General features: G+C 42.2%; 1 protein-coding gene across 3 annotated transcripts; it reads left to right on the forward strand.

Moving 5' to 3' along the window:
• Positions 1-27,245, forward strand: thoc7 (THO complex 7). Of its 3 annotated transcripts, none has more exons than XM_068051589.1 (9): positions 4-161; positions 3,217-3,357; positions 5,528-5,645; positions 14,868-14,995; positions 19,115-19,201; positions 23,583-23,640; positions 24,054-24,120; positions 24,207-24,276; positions 26,977-27,245. In XM_068051589.1, the coding sequence occupies exons 4-9, from the start codon at positions 14,887-14,889 to the stop codon at positions 27,042-27,044; spliced, it is 459 nt and encodes a 152-aa protein (XP_067907690.1). In that variant the 5' UTR covers positions 4-161; positions 3,217-3,357; positions 5,528-5,645; positions 14,868-14,886; the 3' UTR covers positions 27,045-27,245. The 3 variants fall into 3 exon arrangements, with proteins under 3 accessions (XP_067907688.1, XP_067907690.1, XP_067907689.1); XM_068051588.1 differs by lacking the exon at positions 4-161 and adding an exon at positions 2,104-2,121; XM_068051587.1 differs by lacking the exon at positions 3,217-3,357 and having other exon boundaries at positions 1-161.

Below are 27,245 nucleotides of genomic sequence, written 5' to 3' on the forward strand. Positions count from 1 at the left end.
CCCATTAACATCCCAATATTATATATTATACCAGACCTCCCCTTCCAACCTTTCCTCCTCTAACCCTCCTCTCCATCCCCATCTCCTCCTCCCCCTCACTCCCCCCACCCCCTCCCGGCGCATGCTGTCTCGGCCCGGAGCCGCCATGTCGGTGACTGACGGTAGGATTTCTCTCTCTCTCCGGCCTCACTGACGCCCGCGGTGCCGGGGCCCGAGCTCCAGGCTCCGGACACTGCCCTCCAGCATGAACCGTTCTCCGTTTGAGTTCTCGCCCTTGAATCGGATTGTCGCTGCTGTGCCGGGCCTGACCCGGCCTCGAGTTGTGGTCTGCACCGATGAAGTCCCGGCCTCTGCCTGTTCCCCGGGGCGGGCCGCGGAGGGGGTGATCTTGGGCCTGGTTACTGGGGCCTGGGGGCCTCGGGTTGTGTCCCAGTTAACCGGGTGTTGTGAGCTCTGGTTCCAGCTGGGTTTAATGTGTAAATATTGTTTATAAAACGCCAGCGGTTTTGTAGATTAATTGTACAGATTTGCTTACAAACGGTTTGAATTTGTTTACTAGCTGCCGGTCGCTTTCATGTATGAACTCGAGCTGCAATTACACTGTATTTTAATGATGTAACATTAATTCCTTTTGACAAATAAGGAAAAAGGATAATACCTCAGGGAAGGAGGGTGATGGAAAATTTGGTCAGATAGGTGGGTTTTGCGATGGTTTCTGAATATGGAGAGGCAGAGAGAAATTTGAGTGTGGAATTGAGGTGGGTGAAAACACTACCTATCATCAATGGTGGGAGGAATGTGCTGGAATCAGAGGAATGGAGCACTCCGGAGGGGATGGAACAGACAGGAGGAGGCAAGGTCTTGGGGGAAATTTATAAATGAGGTCAATAACTTTAAATGTAATGTGTTGGGGTACCCGGAGCTGACATCAGTCAGTGAAGCCAGGAATGATGGGCAAGGGGGATTTTGATATGTGACAGGATATGTGCAACTGAATTCTGAACAAGTTGGAGTTTATGGAAGTTGGAGGCTGGCAGGGAGACTGAGCACTTGATTCTGGAGTTGACCAAATTGCATACAGGTTTTGGTAGTGGAAGAATTGAGTTAGGAGCAAATGAGGGCAGTGCTGTGGAGGTAGATTTAAATGATCTTGGTATGAGCAAGATGTGGGGTTCAAAGCCCAGGATTGAAGAGGACAGTCTGGTTCAGCTGCAGACAAGAATGGAATCTGTTAAATGAGTGATGGGGTCGAAGGCAGTATCCCTCGGTCTTCCTGATGATGAGCTGGAGAAAGCAGCGACTCATTCAAGATTTGAAGTTGGACAGACAATCTGACAGCATAAAGGCATTTGAGGGTTTGACGAAAGTGCTGGGTTTTATTGGCGTCTCACATTAAAGAGAGGGGGGGTGAATAGCGCAGACTTGATCAGAGACACCAGCAGTGGTGCTAGAGGTCAAAAGAAAGAAAGAGCATGTGTGCGGGGAACAGCATGGACCTGATCAGTGTATTTCCAAAAACAAGGAATGAGGTCAAAGGTGTACAAGATTCTGACAGGTTTCGATAAGGTAGACATAGGAAAGCTGGTCCCATGAGCTGATGGTACAAGGACTAGGGGACACAGATTTAAGGTTTTGAGCAAGAGATGCAGGGAGAATGTGAGGAAGAACTTTTTTACACAGCCAGTGGTAATGACGTGGAACTAGCTGCCTACTAGGGTGGTGGAAGTGGAGACAATGAACGATTTCAAAAGGAAATTGGATTGGCACTTGAGGACACAGCCCTAGTCCCCTGCTATGTTTTCCACAGGATTTTGGAAAATTATAGTCACAGCCTCTGATGTTTTCCCTAGCTTCCCTTGAGATGTAAATCATCTGTGATTTGTCTATTTTAAATCAGAATAACTTAAGTATCATTTCTCTTTGAATAGTTAACTCTGCTAACCCCACTTCAGTGACCTGAGCAGATAATCTAGGCTGACACTCCAGTGCAGTACTGAGGGTGTGCTGCACTGTCGAAGATGCTGTCTTTAAATACGATTCTAGGGTGAGAGGAAACTTGTGTGGAGCATAAACATTGGCATCGATCTGTTGGGTGGAATGGCCTGCTTCTGTGCTATAAATGTATGTTAATAAGTTATGTTAACTGATCTATGCCCACCTCTGGTAGTTCTATACTACCATAATCCATCTCCTCTGTAATAACTGAGGCGAAGTACTTACTTAGTATCTCTGCAATTCTTTCCTTCTCCCATTACAAATTTGTCACCTCCACCTCTTAGAGGCTCTATGCCTACTTTAACAGTTCTTTCTACCAGAGTTTCTATTCCTTATCCCCTTGCTAATTTTAACTCATATTACCTCTTGGCTTTTCTAATCTGTTTTCTAGTTTTCCTACGTATACACTTCTAGCTTACATTATTACTGAATCTACAAGTGTTATATATATTTTTTGTTTCAAATTCAACCTAATCTCCCATCACCCATATGATTCCAGCTTTTGAAATGCTCTTTTTTGTTTTACTTATTTGTATAATATTTCCACCACCTCTTATAAGTATTGTCCATTGCTGATCTATAGTTTCATGTGCCAATTTTCCCTTCAATTTAACCTGAATAAAATACTCTTAAAAGAGGCTTTAAATATTACTATTTTCTTTTCCCAATCAAGTACTCATGTCCTGCAATTTTTTTTTCCTGTCTTGTTCTTGAACTAAGCCTAATTATATTGTGGTCACTGTTTTCAAAATGCGCCCATACTTTTAGGTTGCTTACTTGGTCTGCATCATTACCTAGAATCAGATCCAACAGTGCTTCCTTGTTTGTTGAAGTAGAAATGTAATGGCCCAGATTTTGTGGTCAGCGGTGAACAAACAGTGCTGCCACTCATTACACTTACACTTACCCACAGACTTTCGACAGGCTTGCACTGGAACTTGTGATGATTTAGAAGTCTCTTTCAGTGCAGAGCCCTCTACAGGGCATCTTATACCTGAGTGAACAGATCAAGGAGAAATGTAGCTCCTTAACCAATCACAGTGAAGAATTCTTAATGAGGCATGCAGAGTCTGAACCAGGAAGTGTAAGTTAGAATGGTTAAAAGCAAATCATGTATGGAAAGTGAAATAGAAAGGGAAAGAAAGAGGGATTGAGAGAGAATAAAATGACAAAAGAAAATTTTTAAACCATATTGTTTTGTTTTTGTTTTTAAATCTCCAGCAATAAATAAAATCCTGAAGGAATGAGTCTGCAAACTTAAAGTTAATTATTGGTGTTGGACTGTTTGGCAGTAATTAAAATTTATCACATCGTTATACAGTTACTTGCGTTGGACTGGACAAGTCCTAACATTTTTTCCTGGTGAGTTTAATGGCTGTCTATGGCATAAGCACTGCAACTCCATGACTTCCATGTATTTGCTCAGTCTCTTGATGAGATGCTGGAGGAGCAGGGCAACGCAGTTAGCACCTTCCTGATTTTCGCATTTAACTGTGCATGTCTGGTTGCCAGAAGTTGCTGCCTGATATATTCCTCAATGGTGAGCAATGCTAGCCTCTGTTATCTTTACTGTAAAATCTGGGCCATTAATAAGTACACTGCACAAATATCTCCTCTCTCACCCTAAGTATTTCCTCATCCCAGTTTGTAGATTTTTAAATCTACAAATATAACTCATAAAATTGGGCTTTTATTTTTAAAAAAACATTTTTTTGGGTATGTCAGCCATTGCTTAGTTGGTAGTACTGTCGCCTCTGAGTCGAAAGATGTGGGTTCAAGTCCCACTTCAGGACTGGAGCACAAAAATCGAAGCTGACACTCCAGAGCAGTACTTGAAGGAGTGTCACACTGTCTGAGATGCTGACTTTCAGACGAGACATTAAATGAGGCCAAGTAGACATTAAAGTTCCATTGGCACTATTTCAAAGTAGAGCACTGGAGTTATCTCTGGTGTCCTGGCCAATATTTATCCCTCAATCAACATCGCAGAAAACAGATTATTTAGTCATTTTTCACATGGCTATTTGTAGGAGCTTGCTATGTGCAAATTGACTGCCACATTTCCTATATTGCAAAGGTGACTAAACTTCAGAAGTACTTCACTGGGTGTAAAGTGCTTTGGGATGTCCTTTGGTCATGAAAGGCACCATATAAATGAAAGTCTTTCTTTTAGTTCTCATACAATATTTCTGCAGTCCTTTTGGTACTGTATCTTTGGTACCTCCATGAAATATGAAGAGGGGAATCCTTGATGACTTGAAACACTTGACATAAGCAAAAGCAATGTTATGGAAACTACAGCCCAGTAAATCTTCACATGTTGCCCAGTCTTTGGGGGAACCTTGCTTGACAAATAGGAATTGTTGGACTGGATCAGTAACTAACTTGGAGGACAAAAGCAAGTTATGACAATTGGACATTTTTCTGCTTACTGCAAATTTTACACTGGTTCCTATATTAAAAATATTTTGAATATTTCACAGTTTGATTTATAAATAAGTTTATGAAGCTCTGCAATATTTGCACGTTCTGTATTGGTGAAACAAAATCCATACAGGTTTAGGTCCAGATACTACCATGACATGACTTACTGTATGATATGGAATCATTATTTCACATTGCACACAACATAATAGTTCTGAAGTATACTCAGGTTTAGTTGCTCTGACTAAAGTTAGTGTGCTTTTAAAAACAAACATTTATATATTGTCAAACAATGCCTAATGGAAAATATTTATTAAAATAAGCGAAGTTCAAGACTGCAACTGGAATCAGAGAACTGAGTTTTGCACATCAATGTGCAGGAAATACTTGATGATCAATGTCTTTCCTAGTCAGAAACATATATCTGCCAACTTTAGATAAAATCTTCCCTTCTGACCCTATTTGCTTTCTCATGACTTAGAGTTAAGATTTTATTTTCTTACAGCAAAGCTTGGCTGTAGAAATGGATTTGCAACACCTTCCCAGGTTTATCCTCCTTGTAAGATTGCTGCTCTGTCATCAAATAATTGAGTCTTGGCTAAAGTAGTTTTTATGTATATATTATCTTGGCTAATAGGTATATGTTCTGCCTATGTATTAAGCTACTTTGTTTAAAAACCTTCCCAATTAGAAGTTTTTCCTCGGGTGCTTTTTTAAGTGGATTGGGGAGGAAGTTGCTAAAAGTGTTTGCTCTGCATAAGAATGGATTTTGTTTAAAAATTCGCTTTTGTGATAGGTCAACTCAAATTAGTTATTTTAATTCTTGATTTTGAATGTCCTAACAGCGTATTTTAATCATAGCATGCCAAGAATATGCAATCAAGTTCTTGAAAATTAACAAAATAAAAGTAAGCTTCCTGTACTTGAATGGTTAATTTTATAAATGTCAATGATGGGAACTTATTAATAAAAAAATTACTAATTATTTCAAATACTTCGAATGAAGTCAAATGTTTGAGACTGGGAAATGTGTTAAACTCAATATTAAGTGAAACCAATGTGATTGGAGAAAAGCAAGTGTTATTACTTCTCAATTATTCCATTTTAGATGAAGTTATACGTAAGCGGCTTCTGATTGATGGGGATGGTGCTGGTGATGATCGGCGCATTAACCTACTCCTGAAAAGCTTCATTAAATGGTGTAATTCTGGATCTCAAGAGGAGGGGTATGTGATTAGTTTTAATTGAGTTGAACATCTCTAACAATGATCTCTTCGTGAAAGGATCACGTAGGGAAAGGTTAATATGTTTGATACAGTTAGTAGAAATTTATGCTTAATACAGACTATTTACATAATATTTACTATAGGTAATGAACTAGTTCAATTAAAATGCCAAATGCATTTTTTGTTTTTATTGAATTGGGTCAATTCGAGCACTGATTATTTTCAAAATCTGTGATGCTATATTTAAGAAATTTGTCCACAAGCTTATACATTCAAATTATAATTCACTCAACATTTCTAGAGAGCAAATGTTATAGTTCTCTGAAAAGAACTGTCTTGTTTTATTGATTCAAGTGGTCGTCAACAGGATAGAAATAGTACTGCATTGGTGGCTTGGTGATCTACAAGCTAGTTTTATAGGTTGGAATAGTTTGTGTTCTGTGGCTGAATAGATTATATTTTATTTGTACTGGCAACTACTGGCACTTAAGTCATTTAAAAAAAAAAACTTGCGTGGGTGACTAATTTGATGTACTTGCACATGTTTAACTTCGGGCAGTTAACTTGGTTTAGTGGCTTACGCTTTGCACTGATGCAAAATTTGCATTATATAAATTATGGTCAGGGCTTACCTTTCAGAAGTTCTCAGTCCACTTCTCTTGCAGGTAAGGTTGTACATTGACTCTGGATTTAGGCTGTAATTACAGTATAGCTGTAGTGTCAGTGTGAAGCTGCTGTAATTGTAGTCTAGATGCAGATGTGGTTAGGCGTGTGCTGTTATATCTGTGAGAAGTCTCGATTAGATTGCATAAACAGTAAATGAATGGGAAAAATAATTTAAAAACTGTTCATGGCATTTACTTTATTAAGTTTGACTGCCATTATAGACCTTTTTCATGGACACTTGTAAAGCACAGGTTTTCAAAATGGCTTACCTGTCATGTTCTAATTTACCCTTAACCACAAAACTATGGCAGGTAATGTGTAGAGTAATGGAGAAGATAACCAACTCTCATTTTAATTATGTAAACATGATTTAAAAGTTTTCATCAGAACATCATGATGAAAGGTCATCAACCTGAAACATTAGCATCTGTGGAGAGAGAAACAGAGTTGAGTATATCCAGCATTTTCTGTTTTTATTCCATCTAATTCACTATTGGCTGCATTCGTGTCCAGAACACAATCAGACAATTTTCACCACCCAGTCCTGCATTGTTATCCCTGCATTAGAATTGGGTATCTGTCTTTCTGAACACTATGGAATAGAATCTGTATTCATTGTGCTGGATGACAAACTATTCATATGTTAACACTTCTTGAGTATAGAGTAGTTTATAGTTTCCTTGGTGTCCAGTTATTTCTTTGAGTTCTCTCCTGATTTTGCACAAAGAACTTGCCTCCTCCCATGACTTGGTTATGAGTATACAAATACCAAAGAGAAGAAAAGACCAGCCGGTGCACTGAGCATGTCCCATACTGTTATGGTGCAATTTCTGCCCATCCTGATACCCATTTCTATTGCCCACACGTGTATCAACTGCATAATCTCCTGGAAGAGGCAAGAAAAAAAACTATAGGCCTGTGTAGGAAAAAAAAACTCTGGGAAATTCCTCCGGTACCTTAAGGCAATCAAACAGGTTCTAAGAGTTAGCAGTTAGTGGGGGAAATGTTCCCCAATACTCATCTGCTTTCTAAATGTTGGCCACACTCCAGCTCCCTTTTAAATGCTTGCAATGAATCTGCATTCACTACACTTGCTATTAACTTGTTCCATAGGTCACTGACTTTGGAAATTAGTACCTCCGGAACTGTTCATTGCTTATTTAGTTGATGCACATATTCCCTGCTTCCCCCTAATCTATTTAACTTAAATAGACTATCTGGGAATAAGAACAGGAAATGCTGGAAATACACAGCAGGTCAGTAGCATCTGAGGAGAGAAACAGAGTCAATGTTTCATGTTGGTGTCCTGTATCAGAACTGGTAAATGTTTGAGATGTAATAGTTTTTTTAACCAAGTGCAGAGGCAGGGAGAGGGCAGGAAAGAACCCAAGGGAAGGTGGTGAGGGAGAAACATACTTGACCTTGCCCTCACTAATCTGCCTGCCGCAAATGCATCTGTCCATGACAGTATTGGTAGACCACCGCACAGTCCTTGTGGAGATGAAGTCCTGCCTTCACATTGAGGATACCCTCCATCGTGTTGTGTGGCACTACCACCATACTAAATGGGATAGATTTCGAACTGATCTAGCAATGCAAAACTGGGCATCCATGAGGTGCTATGGGCCATCAGCAGCAGCAGAATTATTTTCAACCACAATCCGTAACCTCACGGCCTGGCATATCCTCCACTGTACCATTACCATCAAGCTGGGAGACCAACACAGGTCCAATGAAGTGTGCAGGAGGGCATGCCAGGAGCAGCACCAGGCATACCTCAATGAGTTCTCAACCTCTGAAGCTACAATCCTCACTTGTGTGTCACGCTGTATAAGTAGCATGTGATAGACTGAGCTAAGTGATTCCACAACCAACGGACCAGATTTAAGCTCTGCAGTTCTGCCACATCCAGCCGTGAATGCTGGGGTGGACAATCAAACAACTAACGGGTGGAGGTGGCTCCACAAATATCCCCATCCTCAATGATGGGGGAGCCCAGCACATCAGTGCAAAAGATAAGGCTGAAGCATTTGCAACAATCTTCAGCCAGAAGTGCCGAGTTGATGATCCATCTCGGCCTCCCCCTGAAGTCCCCAGCATCACAGATGCCAGACTTCAGCCAATTTGATTCTCACCGTGTGATAGCAAGAAACAACTGAAGGCACTGAATACTACAAAGGCTATGGGCCCTGACAATCTTCTGGCAATAGTACTAAAGACCTGTGCTCCAGAACTTGCTGTGCCCCTAGCCAAGCTGTTCCAGTACTGCTACAACACTGACATCTACCCTGCAATGTGGAAAATTGCCCAGGTATGTCCTGTGCACAAGGCAGGACAAGTCCAACCTGGCCAATTACCACCCCAGCAGTCTATTCTCAATCATCAGTAAAGTGATGGAAGGTGTCATCGACAGTGCTATCAAGCAGCACTTTCTTAGCAATAATCTGCTCAGTGACGCTCAGTTTGGGTTCCTCCAGGGCCATTCAGCTCCTGATGTCATTACAGCTTTGGTTCAAACATGGACAAAGGAGCTGAACTCAAGAGGTGAGGTGAGAGTAAATGCCTTTGACATCAAGGCCGCATTTGACCGAGTATGGCATCCAGGAGCCCTAGCAAAACTGAAGTCAATGGTAATCGGGGGGGAAAATTCTCCGCTGGTTGGAGTCATACTGAGCGCAAAGCAAGATGGTTGTTGGAGGTCAATCATCTCTGCTCCAGGACATCACTGCAGGAGTTCCTCAGGCCCAACAATCTTCAGCTGCTTCATCAATGACCTTTCAATCATAAGGTCAGAAGTGGGGATGTGCGCTGATGATTACAAAATGTTCAGCACCATTCGCAACTCCTCAGATACTGAAGCAGTCCATGTAGAAATGCAGACAGACCTGGACAATATCCAGGCTTGGGCTGATAAGTGGCAAGTAAAATTCACGCCACACAAGTGCCAGGCAATGACCACCTCCAGCAAGAGAGAATCTAACCATCTCCCCTTGACATTACGATCACTGAATCCCCCACTATCAACATCCTGGGGGTTCCCATTGACCAGAAACTGAACTGGAGTAGCCATATAAATACCATGACTCCAAGAGCAGGTCAGAGGCTTGGAATCCTGAGGTGAGTAACTCACCTCCTGACTCCCCAAAGCCTGTGCACCATCTACAAGGCACAAGTCAGGAGTGTCATGGAATACTGTCCACTTGCCTGGATGGTTGCAGCCAAACAACACTCAAGATGGTCGACGCCATCCAGGACAAAGCAGCCCACTTGATTGGAACCCCATCCACAAACATTCACTCCCTCCACCACCGACACAGTGGCAGCAGTGTCTACCATCTACATGATGCACTGCAGCAATGTACCAAGGCTCCTCAGACAGCACCTTCCAAACCCACGACCTCTACCACCTGGAAGGACAAGGGCAGCAGATGCATGAACACCACCTGCAAGTTCCCCTCCAAGTCACACACCATCCTGACTTGGAACTATATCGCCGGTCTTCACTGTCGCTGGGTCAAAATCCTGGAATTCTCTTCCTAACAGCACTGTGGGTGTACCTACCCCACATGGACTGCAGCGGTTGAAGAAGGCAGCTCACCACCACCTTCTCAAGGGCAATTGGGGATGGGCAATAAATGCTAGCCTAGCCAGCGATGCCCAGATCCCATGAATGAATAAAAATAAAGCTGCTGTCTGGGGGGAAAAAACTGGAGCAGTGGTTATGATCTGAAGTTGTTAACTCTGTGTTGAATCCGCAAGATTGTAAAATACCTAGCTGAAGGATGAAATGCTGTTCCTTAAGCTTCTATCAAGCTACAGTGGAATGGTGCTGGAAGCCAAGGTGAGAGTGGAACCGAGAATTAAAGTGGCTAGCCACTGGAAGCTGAGTCTGAAGATTCACAGACTGAATCTAATCTTTTCATAATTTTAAAGACCTGAATCAAATCTTCATTAAGTCTTTTTTTTTTGTAGGGTAAAAAGCTTATTGTAATCGAGGGCCTTTGAACCATGTATCAGTCGAGTGACCCTCCCTAGACCCTTCCAAGGTCTCTGAGGGGGCACCATGTGAGGGGACCAAAAACTCATCGGAGTATTCTCGTTGGGCCACAACCAAAGACTGTACAAGATTATACTATAATTTTTGTTTTCCATTTAACTTTTTTCATTTTCAAAATTTGCATGATGTATTCTTTCACTACCCTCATCCACTAGCTTACAATTTCCAAAGAAATTCATTAAATTTGTTGGACATGATTACTTTTTGTTTATGCTTAGATTTATTGGATTTGTCCATTAAACTCTCTTGCATTCCATGTTTTACAATAGATTCCAATGTTTGCTTACTCAATAGCAGATCTGAGGATCATAATTCTGGCTTTTTTATTAACTAAGATTACATTTGCCTTCTATTAATACACTTGTTTGAAATGAGCTTTGCAGTAATTTTTGTATCTCCTTTTGCTACTACCCTGAATTCTTTTAGTACTGAGATATATTGTACTCTGACTTGGGTGTTTTAAACCTTGAAGTACTTCACTTGGAACTGAAAATTGAGTGGGCTTCATGGGTTGTTCGTAACATCAGTAATAGCTATTTTGACTGCATTATTAACAACTACATAGCAGAAATGCCCATGTCATGATGTCAGGAATTTATTTTTTTAATTCATTCAGGGATGTGATGGTCGCTGGCTAGGCTAGCATTTATTGCCCATCCCTAATTGCCCTTGAGAATGTGGTGGTGAGCTGCCTTCTTGAACTGCTGCAGTCCATTTGGGGTAGGTATACCTACAGTGCTGTTAGGAAGGGAGTTCCAGGATTTTGACCCGGCGATATAGTTTCAAGTCAGGATGGTGTGTGACTTGGAGGGGAACTTGCAGGTGGTGATGTTCCCATGCATTTGCTGCCCTTGTCCTAGTTGGTAGAGGTCGCTGGTTTGGAAGGTGCTGTCTAAGGAGCCTTGGTGCATTGCTGCAGTGCATCTTGTAGATGGTACACACTGCTGCCACTGTGCATCGGTGGTGGAGGGAGTGAATGTTTGTAAATAGGGTGCCAATCAAGCGGGCTGCTTTGTCCTGGATGGTGTCAAGCTTCTTGAGTGTTGTTGGAGCTGCACCCATCCAGGCAAGTCACACTCCTGACTTGTGTCTTGTAGATGGTGGACAGGCTTTGGGGAGTCAGGAGGTGAGTTACTCGCCGCAGGATTCCTAGCCTCTGACTTGCTCTTGTAGCCACAGTATTTATATGGCTACTCCAGTTCAGTTTCTGGTCAATGGTAGCCCTTAGGATGTTGATAGTGGGGGATTCAGCGATGGTAATGCCATTGAATGTCAAGGGGAGATGGTTAGATTCTCTCTTGTTGGAGATGGTCATTGCCCGGCACTTGTGTGGCGTGAATGCTACTTGCCACTTATCAGCCCAAGCCTGGATATTGTCCAGGTCTGTCTGCATTTCTACATGGACTGCTTCAGTATCTGAGGAGTCATGAATGGTGCTGAACATTGTGCAATCATCAGCGAACATCCCCACTTCTGACCATATGATTGAAGGAAGGTCATTGATGAAGCAGCTGAAGATGGTTGGGCCTAGGACACTACCCTGAGGAACTCCTGCAGTGATGTCCTGGAGCTCATGATTGACCTCCAACAACCACAATCATCTTCCTTTGCGCTAGCTGTGACTCCAGCCAGCGGAGGATTTTCCCCCTAATTCCCATTGACCTCAGTTTTGCTAGGGCTCCTTGATGCCATACACTGTCAAATGCTGCCTTGATGTCAAGGGCAGTCACTCACCTCACCTCTGGATTTCAGCTCTTTTGTCCATGTTTAAACCAAGGCTGTAATGAGGTCAGGAGCTGAGTGGCCCTGGCAGAACCCAAACTGAGCATCACTGAGCAGGTCATTGCTAAGCAAGTGCCGCTTGATGGCACTGTTGATGACACCTTCCATCACTTTACTGATGATTGAGAGTAGGCTGATGGGGCGGTAATTGGCCGGGTTGGACTTGTCCTGCTTTTTGTGCACAGGACATACCTGGGCAATTTTCCACATTGCAGGGTAGATGCCAGTGTTGTAGCTGTGCTAGAACAGCTTGGCTCGGGGTGCGGCAAGTTCTGGAGCACAGGTCTTCAGTACTATTGCCGCAATATTGTCAGGGCCCATAGCTTTTGCAGTATCCACTGCCTTCAGAGATATCTTGATATCTCGCGGAGTGAATCGAATTGGCTGAAGTCTGGCATCTGTGATTTCAGGACTTCAGGAGGAGGCCGAGATGGATCATCAACTCGGCACTTCTGGCTGAAGATTGTTGCAAATGCTTCAGCCTTATCTTTCGCACTGATGTGCTAGGCTCCCCCATCATGGAGGATGGGGATATTTGTGGAGCCACCTCCTCCAGTCAGTTGTTTAATCGTCCACCACCATTCACGGCTGGATGTGGCAGAACTGCAGAGCTTGGATCTGATCTGTTGGTTATGGGATCGCTTAGCTCTGTCTATCGCATGCTGCTTATGCAGTTTGGCATGCAGACAGTCCTGTGTTGTAGCTTCACCAGGTTGACACCTCATTTTGAGGTATGCCTGGTGCTGCTCCTGCATGCCCTTCTGCACTCTTCTTTGAACCAGGGTCGGTCTCCTGGCTTGATGGTAATGGTAGAGTGGGGGATATGCCGGGCCATGAGGTTACAGATTGTGGTTGAGTACAATTCTACTGCTGCTGATGGCCCATAGTGCCTCATGGATGCCCAGTTTTGCATTGCTAGATCTGTTCGAAATCTATCCCATTTAGCACGGTGGTAGTGCCACACAACACGATGGACGGTATCCTTAATGTGAAGGCGGGACTTCGTCTCCACAGGACTGTGCGGTGGTCACTCCTAACAATACAGTCATGGACAGAAGCATCTGCGGCAGGCAGATTGGTGAGGACGAGGTCAAGTATGTTTTTCCCTCGTGTTGGTTCCTTCACCACCTGCCGCAGACCCAGTCCAGCAGATATGTTCTTTAGAGCTCGGTCAGTAGCGGTGCTACCGAGCCACTCTTGGTGATGGACATTGAAGTCCCCCACCCAGAGTACACTTTGTGCCCTTGCCACCCTCAGTGCTTCCTCCAAGTGGTGTTCAACATGGAGGAGTACTGACTCAGCAGCTGAGGGAGGGCGGTAGGTGATAATCAGTAGGAGGTTACCTTGCCCATGTTTGACCTGATGCCATGAGACTTCATGGGGTCCAGAGTCGATGTTGAGGACTCCCAGGGCAACTCCCTCCCTACTGTATACCACTGTGCCACCACCTCTGCTGGGTCTGTCCTGCCGGTGGGACAGGACATACCCGGGGATGGTGATAGCAGTGTCTGGGACATTGTCGGTAAGGTATGATTCCGTGAGTATGACTATGTTGCTTGAGTAGTCTGTGGGACAGCTCTCCCAACTTTGGCACAAGCCCCCAGATGTTAGTAAGGAGGACTTTGCAGGGTCAACTGGGCTGGGTTTGCCGTTGTCGTTTCCGGTGCCGAGGTCGATGCCGGGTGGTCGGTTTGGTTTTATTCCTTTTTATTGACTTCGTAGTGGTTAGGTACAACTGAGTGGCTTGCTAGGCCATTTCAGAGGGCATGTAAGAGTTAACGGCATTGCTGTGGGTCTGGAGTCACATGTAGGCCAGACCAGGTAAGGACAGCAGATTTCCTTCCCTAAAGGATATTAGTGAGCCAGATGGGTTTTTACAACAATGGTTTCATGGTAATCATTAGACTAGCTTTTTAATTCCAGATTTATTTAATTAAATTCAAATTCCACCTTCTGCTGTGGTGGGATTCGAACCCATGTCCCCAGAGCAATACCCTGGGTCTCTGGGTTACTAGTCCAGTGAGAATACCACTATGCCGCTGCCTAATGTATCCATTTTGCCGTTGGGAAGTAATTGCAGAATAACTATTTTTTTGGGGCAATGTGTAAAATAAATTGGAATGTAATCAGATGTAACTTTTTTTAAAAGTTAGCTATGATTTTGACGTAGACTTGTTTGGTTACTTTTTTCTTTGGCTTAAACTTAGTGAGAAAACATTCTCCCTGGTCATGCTGGCTCCTTGCATGCAGGGCATGTTTTAATAGCTTGCTCAGGTCGATATTATCTAAGTCTGAGCCATTAGCAGCTTATTCTGCTACAGGAAACATCACAATCGAGCACAATAACAACCTTACCTGACTTCCACACAGATGGGTTTACAGTAGTATATTAAAGAGCAGAAACTCTGAAATTTTTTCCTTCCCCACAGTCCAACTGAGGTCACTCGCAGCACCACTGGAGACACCAACTAATTTCATACTGATCAAGCCTCCGGTCTTAATCTGTTGGTTCAGCTACTCACTAACCAAACATACTAAGCAATATGGGAGCTATGTTTTGCTTTTAATTTTAAAATTAGCACTTGCTAATTGGAATGAAATGCGCACAATTGTGCTTTTGGGATTTCTAGTGACAGTTGGAATCTGCGACTCGATAGAGTACATTATGATGAAAATAGACTTGTATTATAATACATTTTTCACCTACCATCTTCTAGGTATAGCCAACACCAGCGCATGCTCGGTACGTTGGGGCAGTGTGAATTTTCTATGGGAAAAACATTGCTCGTGTATGATATGAACCTGAGGGAAATGCTCAATTATGAGAAAATATCAAAAGACATAGGTAAGAAAAAGCTTAATAATGATACAGTAAAATCTGCCAATTTGTAATGGTAAACTTGTATTGATTAGCTTTTCAGTTAGTTACTGCTTGGAAGTACAAATTTGTATTGCCTTCAATATCGGCAGTACATATACTGTGTAATATGAGCATCACTTGATTACAATAGAAAGATTCAGATGGGTTTTGTTCTTTCAGTGCAATTGAATATTTTCTTTTTGCTGTAATCATCTTTTTTAGATCATTTTAAAAGTTAAATAAAACTGGATCAAAGTTCACAAAATGAACTGGGGTTGTAATGCTGGAGAAGGTTACAGAAGAAGGTCACGTTGTGGGGATTTATGAGAAAGCTAAGTTCAAATTTGCAGCATTGAGGGAACAGGAGCAAATGTAGATCAGCAAGGGCAGGCATGATGGGTGTAGAGACTTGATGCAGAATAGAATATGGCACAAGAACATTAGGTAAGTTGAAGTTTATGGAGGACCGAGAATGGGAGGCTGACATCGAGCATTGGAATAGTCCAGCCTGGAATAACAAAGAAAGGAATGAGCGTTTTAGCAGCAGATGGGCTGAGGCAAGGGCAGAGTTGAGCAATGTTATAGTTGTCCTGCTCGAAAGGTGCTGTGATAAAATCAACTATGAATTGGAGGAATTATGAAAATGAAAAGTCAACTGTTAAACTGAACCATAAGAACATGAACACTTGTACCACAGACAAAATGGAGTAGTGGTTTCATGACCCCTCCTGTACTGGAAATACAGACCTCTTTTTCTGTTGAGGGTGGAACTCGTTAACATTGTCTGAAATAGCACTGGGGAGACTCCTTTGAAATTGAAAGGAGCATCACTGCATATCGATGATTCTTATCTACATGAAGGAACTAACAAAAGCTTCTGGAACCAGACTGACTCACAGCCCAAACCAAGATGAATAGGTTTGAATTTGCACCATTATAACAGAATAGTCCCTATTTAGACATCTAGAGATAATCATGGTTTCCATATCTTGGTCCATTGTGTGGCAACACGAGGGGAGAGGGCCATGTGTCACATAACAAACTCAAATGTGTTGGATTTTGACCTTTTAAAAGGTAACCCTCTGGAGAGAGAGAGGGAGATCAAGCCAAGACCACAGAAAGCTCGTTTTCAGCTAGAGGTTGAGAAAAACCCAGCTAAGCAGAAGAGCCCTGCTGAACAAGAACTGAACAACCCCTACAGCGAGACATTGCAAAATGAATTTGAGACTCTGCATCTGTGAAGGTAAACCAAATTCACACCACCAATTTTGGGCTGAGTTTTGGCCACTGGAACTCTATAATACCTCAGAAAATTCAAGACTGCAAACATCCAGGCCTGCACCTTTTTAAAAAGCCTTTCCTCCTGAGAAGACTAAATATTCTGTAAACAAGAAACACTTGCATCATCTTGAACTTTAAATTGCATGCTACCCTTTTTTGTCTATCTGTTCTTGTGTTGGCATGTGTGTGAATGTGTGAGTGGGTGAAGGTTGTGACCATTTTGGGAATTATTTTGAAATAAATAGTTATCCTTCCTTTTTTAACCTATGAGGAAACCTGTCACTTGTCTGTTTATTTGACCCTAAAAACACTCTAACTAAGGCACCATTTTTAGCAAAACACGATTGCAGTCAGTTGGGAGGTGAAAAGTGGAAGACATCTGCACCATTTACCAACTGCCCATAACACAGGGTGGAACCAGGCAGTCTTTGAGGACGTGGGATTAGAAGCTTAGCTCAGGGTTGAATATGATGCCGAGACTGCAAAATGTCTGATTCAACGCAAAACTGGTCAGGGAAGGGGATGGAGTCAGTGGCAAGGGTATGAAATTTGTAGCAGGAATTGGAAACAATGACTTTGATATTGCCACTCTTTAGCTGGGTGAAATTGTGGCTCATCCAAGGCTAGATGTAAGGTAGATGTGTGTTTCATATGTAGCTGTGAAAGCTGACCTTGTGTTTGGATAATGCCATTAAGGGTAGATCAGGAGGTCTGTGTAAGAGATGGATCATCATGTGACATTGCGGCGATGGGAAGAGAAGCCATTGATAGAAATGCTCTTGTTATGATTGGATAGGTAAGTAAGGGCAGTTCCACCAATTTGACTAACAGAGGAGAGGATGGTGTGGCTGACCATGTCAAAGGCTGCAGAGGCATTACAGGAGGATAAAGCACCCTGCTCATAGCCACAGAGAATGTAATTTGTGACTGGTTGCAGAAGGATTCAATAAGATGCATTTGAACATGGAATTGTGGGAGAGTTGGACATAGATCTGGGGGGCAAGAACATGTTCAAGAACTTTGGAGAGCAAAGGGAAGTTGGGAGCAGTAGTTTGCAAGGACTCTATTTGCACTGGAAACTGCCATCTAACTAAACAAAGAGATGTTAATGGTAAAATGTAAACACTAAAACCCTCATAGCCTGGTGACACTCTGTCAATTCACACTTGAAGCATGCCACTTGCACAAAGTACCAAAGGGCTGCTAAATAGCCCTGTAAATGTACCCAGCACGACCTGCCTCCTTTCAGGGAGGAGAGCTGAAAACATGGAGGACAGGTGAAGGAAGGGAGAAAAAAATGTTGGTTTACAGTATAAAAACAGAAAATGCTGGAAATGCTCTGCAGAAATTTCCTTTTTTTTACCTCCCCCTTTCGTTGCATATTTTGGCCTCAATCTTGTTTTTCTCTTGCTTTTGTTTTTGGATGGCAGCTGTTCATTATTCTGCCCTTCACATCTCCTCTGGACGCATTTTTTGTTTCTTTACTTGTCCAATAATCACTCCCTTTGGCTCTACTCCACCAACTCTTGACATTTAATGTCTCCCATCTTCTGCCCAATCACAGACATTTTTGTTCTTTTACCACCCTCCCTCATTTGACCTAGTTTAAACCTATTTCTAACTTTTCCAGTTCTGCTGTAAGGTCATCAACCTGAAATATTAACTCTGTTTCTCTCTCCATCGATGCTGCCAGACCTGCTGAGTATTTCCAGCATTTTCTGTTTTAACTTCATTTTTCCAGCATCCACAGTATTTTGCTTTTGTATTTAGTTGACCATGTGATTGGGGGGGTTTGAGAATTTAAGTTGGTGTTTTCAGGCTGCTCAGCCATAATTACAGTAGTGAATACTGACAATTATTACTGTATAGTCAAAACCTTTTTCCTTTAATATTTGATCCTGCAAACCTCCATGTTTGGGTAGTTAGTGCAAGCTCAATGCATGTGCGGAAGGTTTCTAAAGCAACAAATACACAATGTCCTAATACTTTATAATCCAAGAGTACCCATTTACTTTTTGCCATAACCTTGAGTACAGTAGAAACATTTCTGCTGATGTGCCCTGTTTGCAAAGGAATTTGTGCAGATGAGGTTTATTCTATGGCTGCGTTTGCCAGCACAACCACTGGGTGGCGCAGTATAGCAAACGCAGCCTCATCGACTGAAACGTCACTGTCTGTGTCATCTCGGGCAGCTGCCAGTAATCAAGATGGCGCTGCTCAATTTGACACAAAAAGCAAGTTAAACTCAAACCTCCTCAATAGCTGTGATCGTCTCCTCCATCCCACCCCCAGCAGTACCCTGCTTCCTTCTGTCACCAGTGCTTCTCTTTACTGCTCCCCGCCACGCATGTCTGCTCGCTCCCCAGCTCCTCCCCTCAGCCACTTGCTCCCTGCCTCACTGCTGACCCCCCCCTTGGCCACTCAAACCGCCCCCCTTCCCCTCTGCCACTTACTTCCCGCCTTGCCGCCCTGTGAAACAGTGGGGGGGGGGTGGGGGGGGGGCGTGGGGGGTGTTGCGGGAGACAAGTGGCCGATTTGGGGGGGAGCGGCGGGGCGGGATGGAGCAGTGAGTAGTTGGGAGTGGGAAAGGGAAAGTGGCGATTTAGGAGCGGATGGTGAGAGGGAGCGGGATACTGTTGGGTGGAATGGAGGTGGCAGTTGAGGGGTGAGGATGTCACTGCGTGATGTCAGCGCATGCGCGTATTCATGCTGACAAATGTTCACACACACTCATGACATCCGCGATCGCTCTGCGCATGCCCTGCATTGTCAGGAGTCACTCCGTTATTTTATATTTATTTACCAAAAAGTTGTTATTTTCAGAAAGTAACATTACAGCTGCACATGACAAGATCTCTGAATGCAAAAAGCAGATTCTACAAGCAAAGCGAATTCGGAAAAATCGTCAAGGTAATTTGTACAGTTTATTTGTTTGTCATATGATTCAAATAGGTTGTCTTTGCTGAAGAAGATGGTCTAATATTAGAAATCCACATAAGAACCTAAAAACTTATATTAAAGTCTCAGCGTACAGATGTTTGACACAATGGGTCCAATCTTGCTGGAAAAATAATAGCATGTTGATTGTGCACACTATTAATGTGCAAATTGGCCAGCAAATTCAGGGGATTAAGAGATATGCTGTGACATGTGAATCTCTGGGATTGCTGATCAATTTGTCATTTCATAGTTTGCTTCACGCAAATGGCATCTTGCCCTTCGTTCTTACCACCACCAATCTCTCTTCCTCCCCCTCCAAACCCCCCCGCTAAGGTTATTTTTAAGAGCTTGGGATTTGAACATTAATTTCTCATTAAACTCACTACGCAAAGTTAAATCTGGCAATTAAGTGCAGAAGTACCCTTTTTTCTGATGTGGTAATTGTTAAGGAGCAATTTAAACTGTTCAATTTCAGTCTTTCAGGTGTTTCTCTCTCCATGCTTAACTCTCATTGCTTAAGGAGAGACTGTTGATCTTGCCACTCTTGAGCTCCGTTAGCATCTTGTAATTCCAGCAAGTTAGGCTGTGAATATTTTTCAAGCTAAGGTTGCAGAAAAATGTTAATAGCGAGATACTGTGCTCTAGCAAGGTCCAGCCAAATATCTCAGTAGTTTGGACACTGAATAAGCTAATCTTTGGGCCTTTTGATTTTAATGGTACCACTGACAGTTTAGTTTTTTAATATATTTCTCCAGTGTCTAATGAACATTGTGATCAGTTTAATAGTTCTATTTATTTCTGACCATGGTTTGTTCATTGGGTATATTCACTGACTTCATGCTGAGCAAGATCAGTTTGAAGCATAAAAGACTAACATTTTCACCATCAATCCATTAAAAAAACTTTTGGGAAACTTTGTCTTCTAATCACCAATCAGAATGACCATTTTTATAATTTTCCTGTTGATCTAACAAACATTTTTGTATACTACATATAATATTTTCTGTTTGATTTGTGTAGTAAATTGGTGTATATTAGCATGAGTATCAGCTCATAAACATAAGTATTAAATATGTGCAGTCATTTAAATCTTGTGGGGTGGGGGGGCAGTTAAATTTTGTGACTCTGCATCCCAGCACAGAACTCTGATGTAAGTGGATTTTAAGAATTTGTGCCCAGACTTCAGCGTGCACAATTTTCTAGGTATTAACACACGTGGACAGAAAATTTTTCCTTCTGGAAATTGAGCATGGTGACCCTGTGCTTAAATGCTGCCAGGAGCACTGCATCAGCAAAAGTACTCCGTAAGCAGTGATTTTATGTAGTACAAATGTAGCATCAGGTTTTGGTGTTGCTCAGTTGTAGCACACTTGCCTCTGAGTCTGAAGTTGTTGATTCAAGCTACATTGCAGGACTTGAGTACATAATTTAGGTTGACACTTCAAAATGCAGTATTCACAAAGGTGCATCTTTTGGATAAAATGTTATGTTGAAGCCCTGCCTGCCTGCTCGGGTGGATGTAAAAAATCTGATAGCACATTCCATGTCCTTGCCAGCATTCATCTATCAGCCAACAGATTATAACTGGTCATTTCTCTCACTGCAGTTTGTGGAACCATGCTGTGCAAATTGGCAACTGGATTTTCCCCTTATAACACAAATGAATGCACCTCCAAGCTGTTTCGTTGATTGCAAAGCACTTCGGGCTGGATTTTATCAGCGAGCTTCAAAAATGGCGGCCTGCATGTGCGGGCCGCACGTCAAAGAGCCACCGCGATCTCCAGTGTGGCAGCTCATTTAAATAGGCGGGGCGAATCCCCCCACCACTGATCACATGGAGGGGGTGGGCCATTCATCCTCTGCAAGGCTCTGATGTCATTTTTAAAGGGCTATTAGCCCTACCGGCTTATTTAAATATTTAAAGATATATGGAATTAAATTAAATGGATACATTTCTTTTGCCCCTTCCCCATGCCCCCAATAACAAAATTAATATTTGCCCCCCCCCCCCCCCGCCAAAACACTTGCCTTTTCCTTCTGACCGTCTCCTCCTCTTCTCCCCACCCCCCCCCCCCAAACTTTAAACTACAACCCTTCCCATCTTCCCCTACACCCATGTTAATTTGATCCTGTTTCCACCCCCCAACCCCCAACCACACAGATAAACTTACCTCCTTCCCCCCCCTCCCCACCAGTGTTGTGCCTCATTTCCCCAGACAGGGATCTGAAGGCACAGGAGTGCCGGCCGCTGTGCCGAAGATAGCAGCGGGCCATCAAGAGGAGGCTTAAGTATATTTAAATTAATTAATTTAATTGATTTAAATATTCAAATTGTGGTCTTAGTCGCTCAACGGCGGGGAGGCCGCCAGGGAGCCTCTCCGTCGCTGGGAGGATCGGGCTGGGCTCTGCCGGCGTCGAGGTCCGTGAGGGGCCTCATCCGGGGCCATCTTCAGGCCCCGCCCACCATGGATCTCGATGTTGAGGGCTCCTTAATATCCACCCCAAAGGGGTGGATTTAACTGTGAGCTTCATTCATTCATTCATCTATTTCCAAGTTAATATGTAAAAAGCAGGTTATGGGCTGTATGAGAACTTGCTTCCAGCTCCTAAGTTTTTAAAAATGGTCTTTATTTTCTCTCAACTAGAAAAACAGACTTAATTGCAAAATATGATCCCAATAAACTAATAAAAACTACAGAATCCTGTCAGAAAACTGTAATTTGACTTAATTAAGTCACCATAAATTAGTGTCTCCAATAATGTATCTACTTTAGTTATCAAGACAGTTCTCAGTATCTTGTTAACAATCTGTTTATAATTTTTCTCATGTTTTCCTAAAACTACATTACCATCATAAAGTAAAAAGAAAATATAGAATAGAGTACACTTTAATCACTGATTTTTAAGATGCAGAAAGACACTACGTGTTGCTCTGACATTAGGGTCTTTTTTGTGTAACATTTTATATCTCAGTTCTTTTTGAGAAAAAATGTTTTCTTTTTGTATTTTAAATATTTTTTGTATAAATGGGAAACGATTAATAAATGAACATTAATGGGCATGGAACTTTTACCATAAGGCTGGGAGCAATAATTCTAGTTCTTAACTTGTGTTGAGAACCTTGCACTTGGGTCTTTGCACTTTACAAGCTTCTAAAAATGTAGGTGAGGTTTTAGCACTTGGTGAGAGGAATGCACTTGTACATTATTGGTAATTAAATTCAAATGGACTAAATGCACAATTTTTAAATATATACTAGAAAATGTTCTTTTCTCGAGTTAAGTAATGTCTGCATTGGTGTAATAGAACACCATTCCAGTTTTTGGCATCTAGAGATATATTTTCAGGTGTGAATGCTTAGCATGTTTCTACATTCCTCAGTAGGCTTAACACAGTTCAGGTATAAATATGAACAGAAGGTATAACTCCAGATTCGGTATCAAGCAACAATAGATAAGGTGTCTGTTTTCCTCATTTCTAATTGTTTAGTCTGCTCTTTTTTTTTTGATTTGTATGAGACAAACCTATTCTCCCCTTCTCAATTTTCTCAACCACATTCCACTTTAAAACAAAAAGCTTGAATCCCCATCCACTTCACTACACATGCTAATAAATATAGCATTGTAAATACTAAATTATTCAGACAAAGATCAAAAACTTGCCCACCACATCTAGTTGCTCTTATTGCTTTTTCACCTGTCTGCCATACAGTCTGCAGCCATAAGCCAGACCTCCTGAAAACCCTCAACCACTAGTATGCTCTCCTATGAACATTGGTGGCTCAGTAAAAGCACGATGCTTGAATGAAATAACTACACCGTAACTGGCACAAGCCACTGCATGACACACCCATTAACTGGTGCATTTATGATGTGAAGCTGAATTGACGCATGCAAGCAACCAGGCTACAACTTCCAGAAGCTATGGTGTAGAATCTGGACTCTTACACTCTACAGTTGCCTCAGGTTCTACACTTTGCCTCTACATCTATATTTTACCACTACCTCCTGGTCTCAACACTGACTTGGCTGTCTCTCAATTTACAGGTCTCCACTCAATCCACTCTTCATATAAATCCCATTCCTGTTGCTGTCTCTTCCAACATCAGTTCCACTTCCTCTACTCCAAATATGTTCTTGCCTTCAACTTGGGGTTCTCTGTCACCCTTACCTCACTGCTGATTCTCTCTTCAGCTTTGGGTCTCAGTTCAGCTCAGTTTTTTTAAATGATGTGGTTAATTTATTGAGAACTAAACCATCTATATTTAGATTTTTTTTTATTTTTCTCGTTCATTTGTGTTTGCTGAAGTAATATCCTTTTTAAAAGTTTTTTTCTGTATTAATTTTTACAGAATATGATGCATTAGCAAAAGTGATCCAACAGCATCCTGATAGACATGAAACCTTACAGTAAGTGTTTTTAATCAAATAATTTTCTGAACCTTTCAATTGTGTTTTTAAAAAGAAATTTAGCAGATGTGGCAGAAGTTCTGATATATTGGTTAGATGGGCATGCATGTATAAGAAGTATTTGTTCATTTTGACTTTTCTATCATTGCCTAATGGTGCATACCGACTGTTCCAACGGTTAGCAGTTTTGCATTTGTGGCGATGACAGTCACATGGACCACCCATCCACTTAATTGAAGAGGATGATCAAAATGCAATGAGGAGGCAAGGCACAGTTAGAGGAGGGAAATTGAGAAGAAAGGACAAAATAAGATGAACATCGCAATTTTCAAAATGTCTGTAGAAAATGTAAAAATTAAGTTTGGTCTTTGAAAAATATTTTTCCCTTGCTGAAGATTATAATTAATTTCTAGGCAGTTGGAGGCACTGGGTAAGGAACTAGATCATCTTTCTCGCATTAAAGCAAGTGTTGAAGATAAGGTAATATTAAGCCCTGACGAGACCTTTTTCCTTTTTTCCATTTTCATTCAAATTAACACTTCTAACTACAATTCTGTTATTACTAGCTTGAACTAAGAAGAAAACAGTTCCATGTTCTACTTAGCACTATACATGAACTACAACAAACACTGGAAAGTAAGTATCTCAGTACAAAAAAGAAAATATTTACAGTTTTCACATGTACACATATGGGGTGAGAATGTGATACCTGACCAGGACTGATCCACTTGGGGGACAGGTGATCTGTATTATTTAGCTCTAAGACCTGCTGCATGTCCATTGCATATTGTATGAGGTAATGTGCTGGGAAAGCACCTGAGACATCCAGAAAATATTTTGTGGTGTCCTTGTCCTGATAACACTCAAAGCTTAACATCTCTATCAGATGTTGCTGGGTATATTCAGCCATGTTGGCTTCTGCTCCATAAAAAGGAATTTGCTTGCTAGTTACATTAAGTATCTGCACTAAAAACAAGAAATGCTGAAATACTCAAGTCTGGCAGCATCTATGGAGAGCGAAACAGATTTAACATTTCAGGTCAGTGACCCTTCAGAACTGACTAATATTAGAAATGTAAAAGGTTTTAAGCAAGTAAAGCGGTGGGGTGGGGCAAAGATAACAGAAGAGGTGTTGCTAGGACAAGGTCACAGAATAACTGACGAGAAGGTCATGGAGCAAAGGCAAACGGTATGTTAGTGGTGTGGTGAAAGACAAAACGTTAGTGCAGAGAGGGTGTGAATAGACTGTAAAGCTCAAAGCACAAACATTAAAATTTTTTTTAGAAGAAGCAAACGGTGGGTAGGCACAGTAGAAACAAACTAACCAAACTAAAAAAGCTGAAATAAAATAACCAAATAAAGAAAAAATAACAAAACATAAGAAGGGGGGGGGGGGGGGGGCCCGTCATGCTCTGAAATTATTGAATTCAGCGTTCAGTCCGGCAGTTTGCTGAATCGGTAAGTGCGCTGCTGTTCCTCGAGCTTGTGTTGATGTTTGCTGGAACACTGCAGCAATCCCAGGACAGAGATGTGAGCATGCGAGCAGGGAGTGTGTTGAAATGGCCAGCAACTGGAAGCTCGGGGTCATGCTTACAGACTGAGCGGAGGTGTTCTGCAAAGCGGTCACCCAATCTGCGTTTGGTCTCCCCACTGTAGAGGAGACCACATTGTAAGCAGCGAATACAGTATGCTAAATTGAAAGAAGTACAAGTAAATCGCTGCTTCACCTGAAAGGAGTGTTTGGGGTCTTGGATAGTGAGGAGAGAGGGGGTAAATGGGCAGGTATTACACCTCCTGTGATTGCAGGGGAATGTGGTGGGGGTAATGGAGGAGGGGACAAGGGCGTCACGGAGGGAACAATCCCCTCGGAGTGCTGATGGGAAGGGGGAGGGGTGGGGGGGGGGAGATATGTTTGGTAGTGGCATCATGCTGGATGTGGCAGAGGATGATCCTTTGGATGTGGAGGCTGATGGGGTGGAAAGTGAAGACAAGGAGAACCCTGTCGCGGTTCTGGGAGGGAGGGGAAGAGGTGAGGGTAGATGTGTGGGAATTGGGCCGAACATAGTTGAGGGCCCTGTCAACCACAGCGGGGGGAATCCTCTGAGGAAAAAGGAAGACATATCAGAAGCACTGTCGTGGAAGGTAGCATCATCATAGAGCTGATGCGTTGGAGACGGAGATTTCCAGCATCTGCAGTATTTTGCTTTTATTTAAGTATCTGCACGTTGACCCAGAAAAGACCTAGAAATTTCACTTCTGATTTTATAGTGTCTTAGGGTTTTAGGACTACTACTGTTCACATTTGAAAGTTGCATTCTATCTGTAGGTATAATCCAAGGGAACTGCTGTTTCGGGAAGAGGGAGTGCAGGAGTAGGATGCATACAGTCAGATTAGATATCCAAGTTGATTGGGATTTAATTCACCTAGAATAAAAGGAACCTGCAAAGTGCAATTGTCATGCAGCAGGTGGAGAACATCAGCCCTCAAATGCAAGTCTGTGAACATGCAACATGAACATTGTGTTGTTTGTAGCCAATGTTTGTTCCTTGCCACACTTTGAGAGTCGCAGGACAAGTGCATTGACGTGGCAGCAACATGGAATGTTCTGCTAAAACATGGCCTATGTTACAAATTTGGATCAGTTTTAATACCTTCTCAGATGCAGTGGTGTCTTTTTGTCCCATATGTGTTCTGAGGGTCTTGGGGGGAGTTGATTACACTGCCGCATATCTACTTGTATGATGGCATAACCCGGGATGTAACAATAATACCCCTTTGTAACCTGAACTGGATATTTGTACATTTTGCTTCTTCAATCTCTCTGACAGTGAAATGAGGCCAAATACAAATCAATGACCTTTATTTTGTAGCAAGGTGAAAATACAGAATAGCAGTTATGATTTTGTTACAGGTGAGGGTGTTCACTCTGCTACTTTTGAACTATTCTTCACAGAAGAATACCACTATTTCTAGAAAGGACCACTCTTCTCTTTAGCACTTGATGCAGCAGGACTTCCAAAGCTGCAGCCTGGCCTTGCAGCAGCCATCTCAAAACTCCTCAGTAGCAGTACAGCTTTAGGGTGAGCTAACCCTTTACTTCATGTCCTGTGGACTGGGAGTGCTGCAATATTTTACAGAAGAGCTCACCCTGCATTATTATGAGGTCAGTTCAGAGAACTGTAGTTGCATGTAGCACCCAAAGAGTACTGTCGTTGCTGTCACAGAAGGAGGACATTATCAACACTAAGAAATATGGTAAACAAGCAACTAAGCTCAGATCTAGAGTCATGTAGAAAATATTTATAGTAACACGGCTCTTTCTTATACTAATTCAGGTGATGAGAAATTGTCAGAAGGTGAGGACTCTCCAGAGACTCGCATGGAGATGCAAAATGGACACTAGTGGAACAACCATTGAGAACTTTTATATTCCAGTAAAAATTGTTAATTTTTTAAAAGTGGAAGCAACATTTTATTTGAAACATTTAATGTTGACCCCAAAGTTCCAAAAAAGCTTTTTATGTGCAAATTGAAGCTTTTTGAAACCAAACATGGAAAATAAATGTTGAAAATAGATGCAATATAAATTTATAGAAGAAACGAA

Source organism: Heterodontus francisci, chromosome 19 (assembly GCF_036365525.1).
Source record: "Heterodontus francisci isolate sHetFra1 chromosome 19, sHetFra1.hap1, whole genome shotgun sequence".
In the NCBI taxonomy this organism is placed as follows: Eukaryota; Metazoa; Chordata; class Chondrichthyes; order Heterodontiformes; family Heterodontidae; genus Heterodontus; species Heterodontus francisci.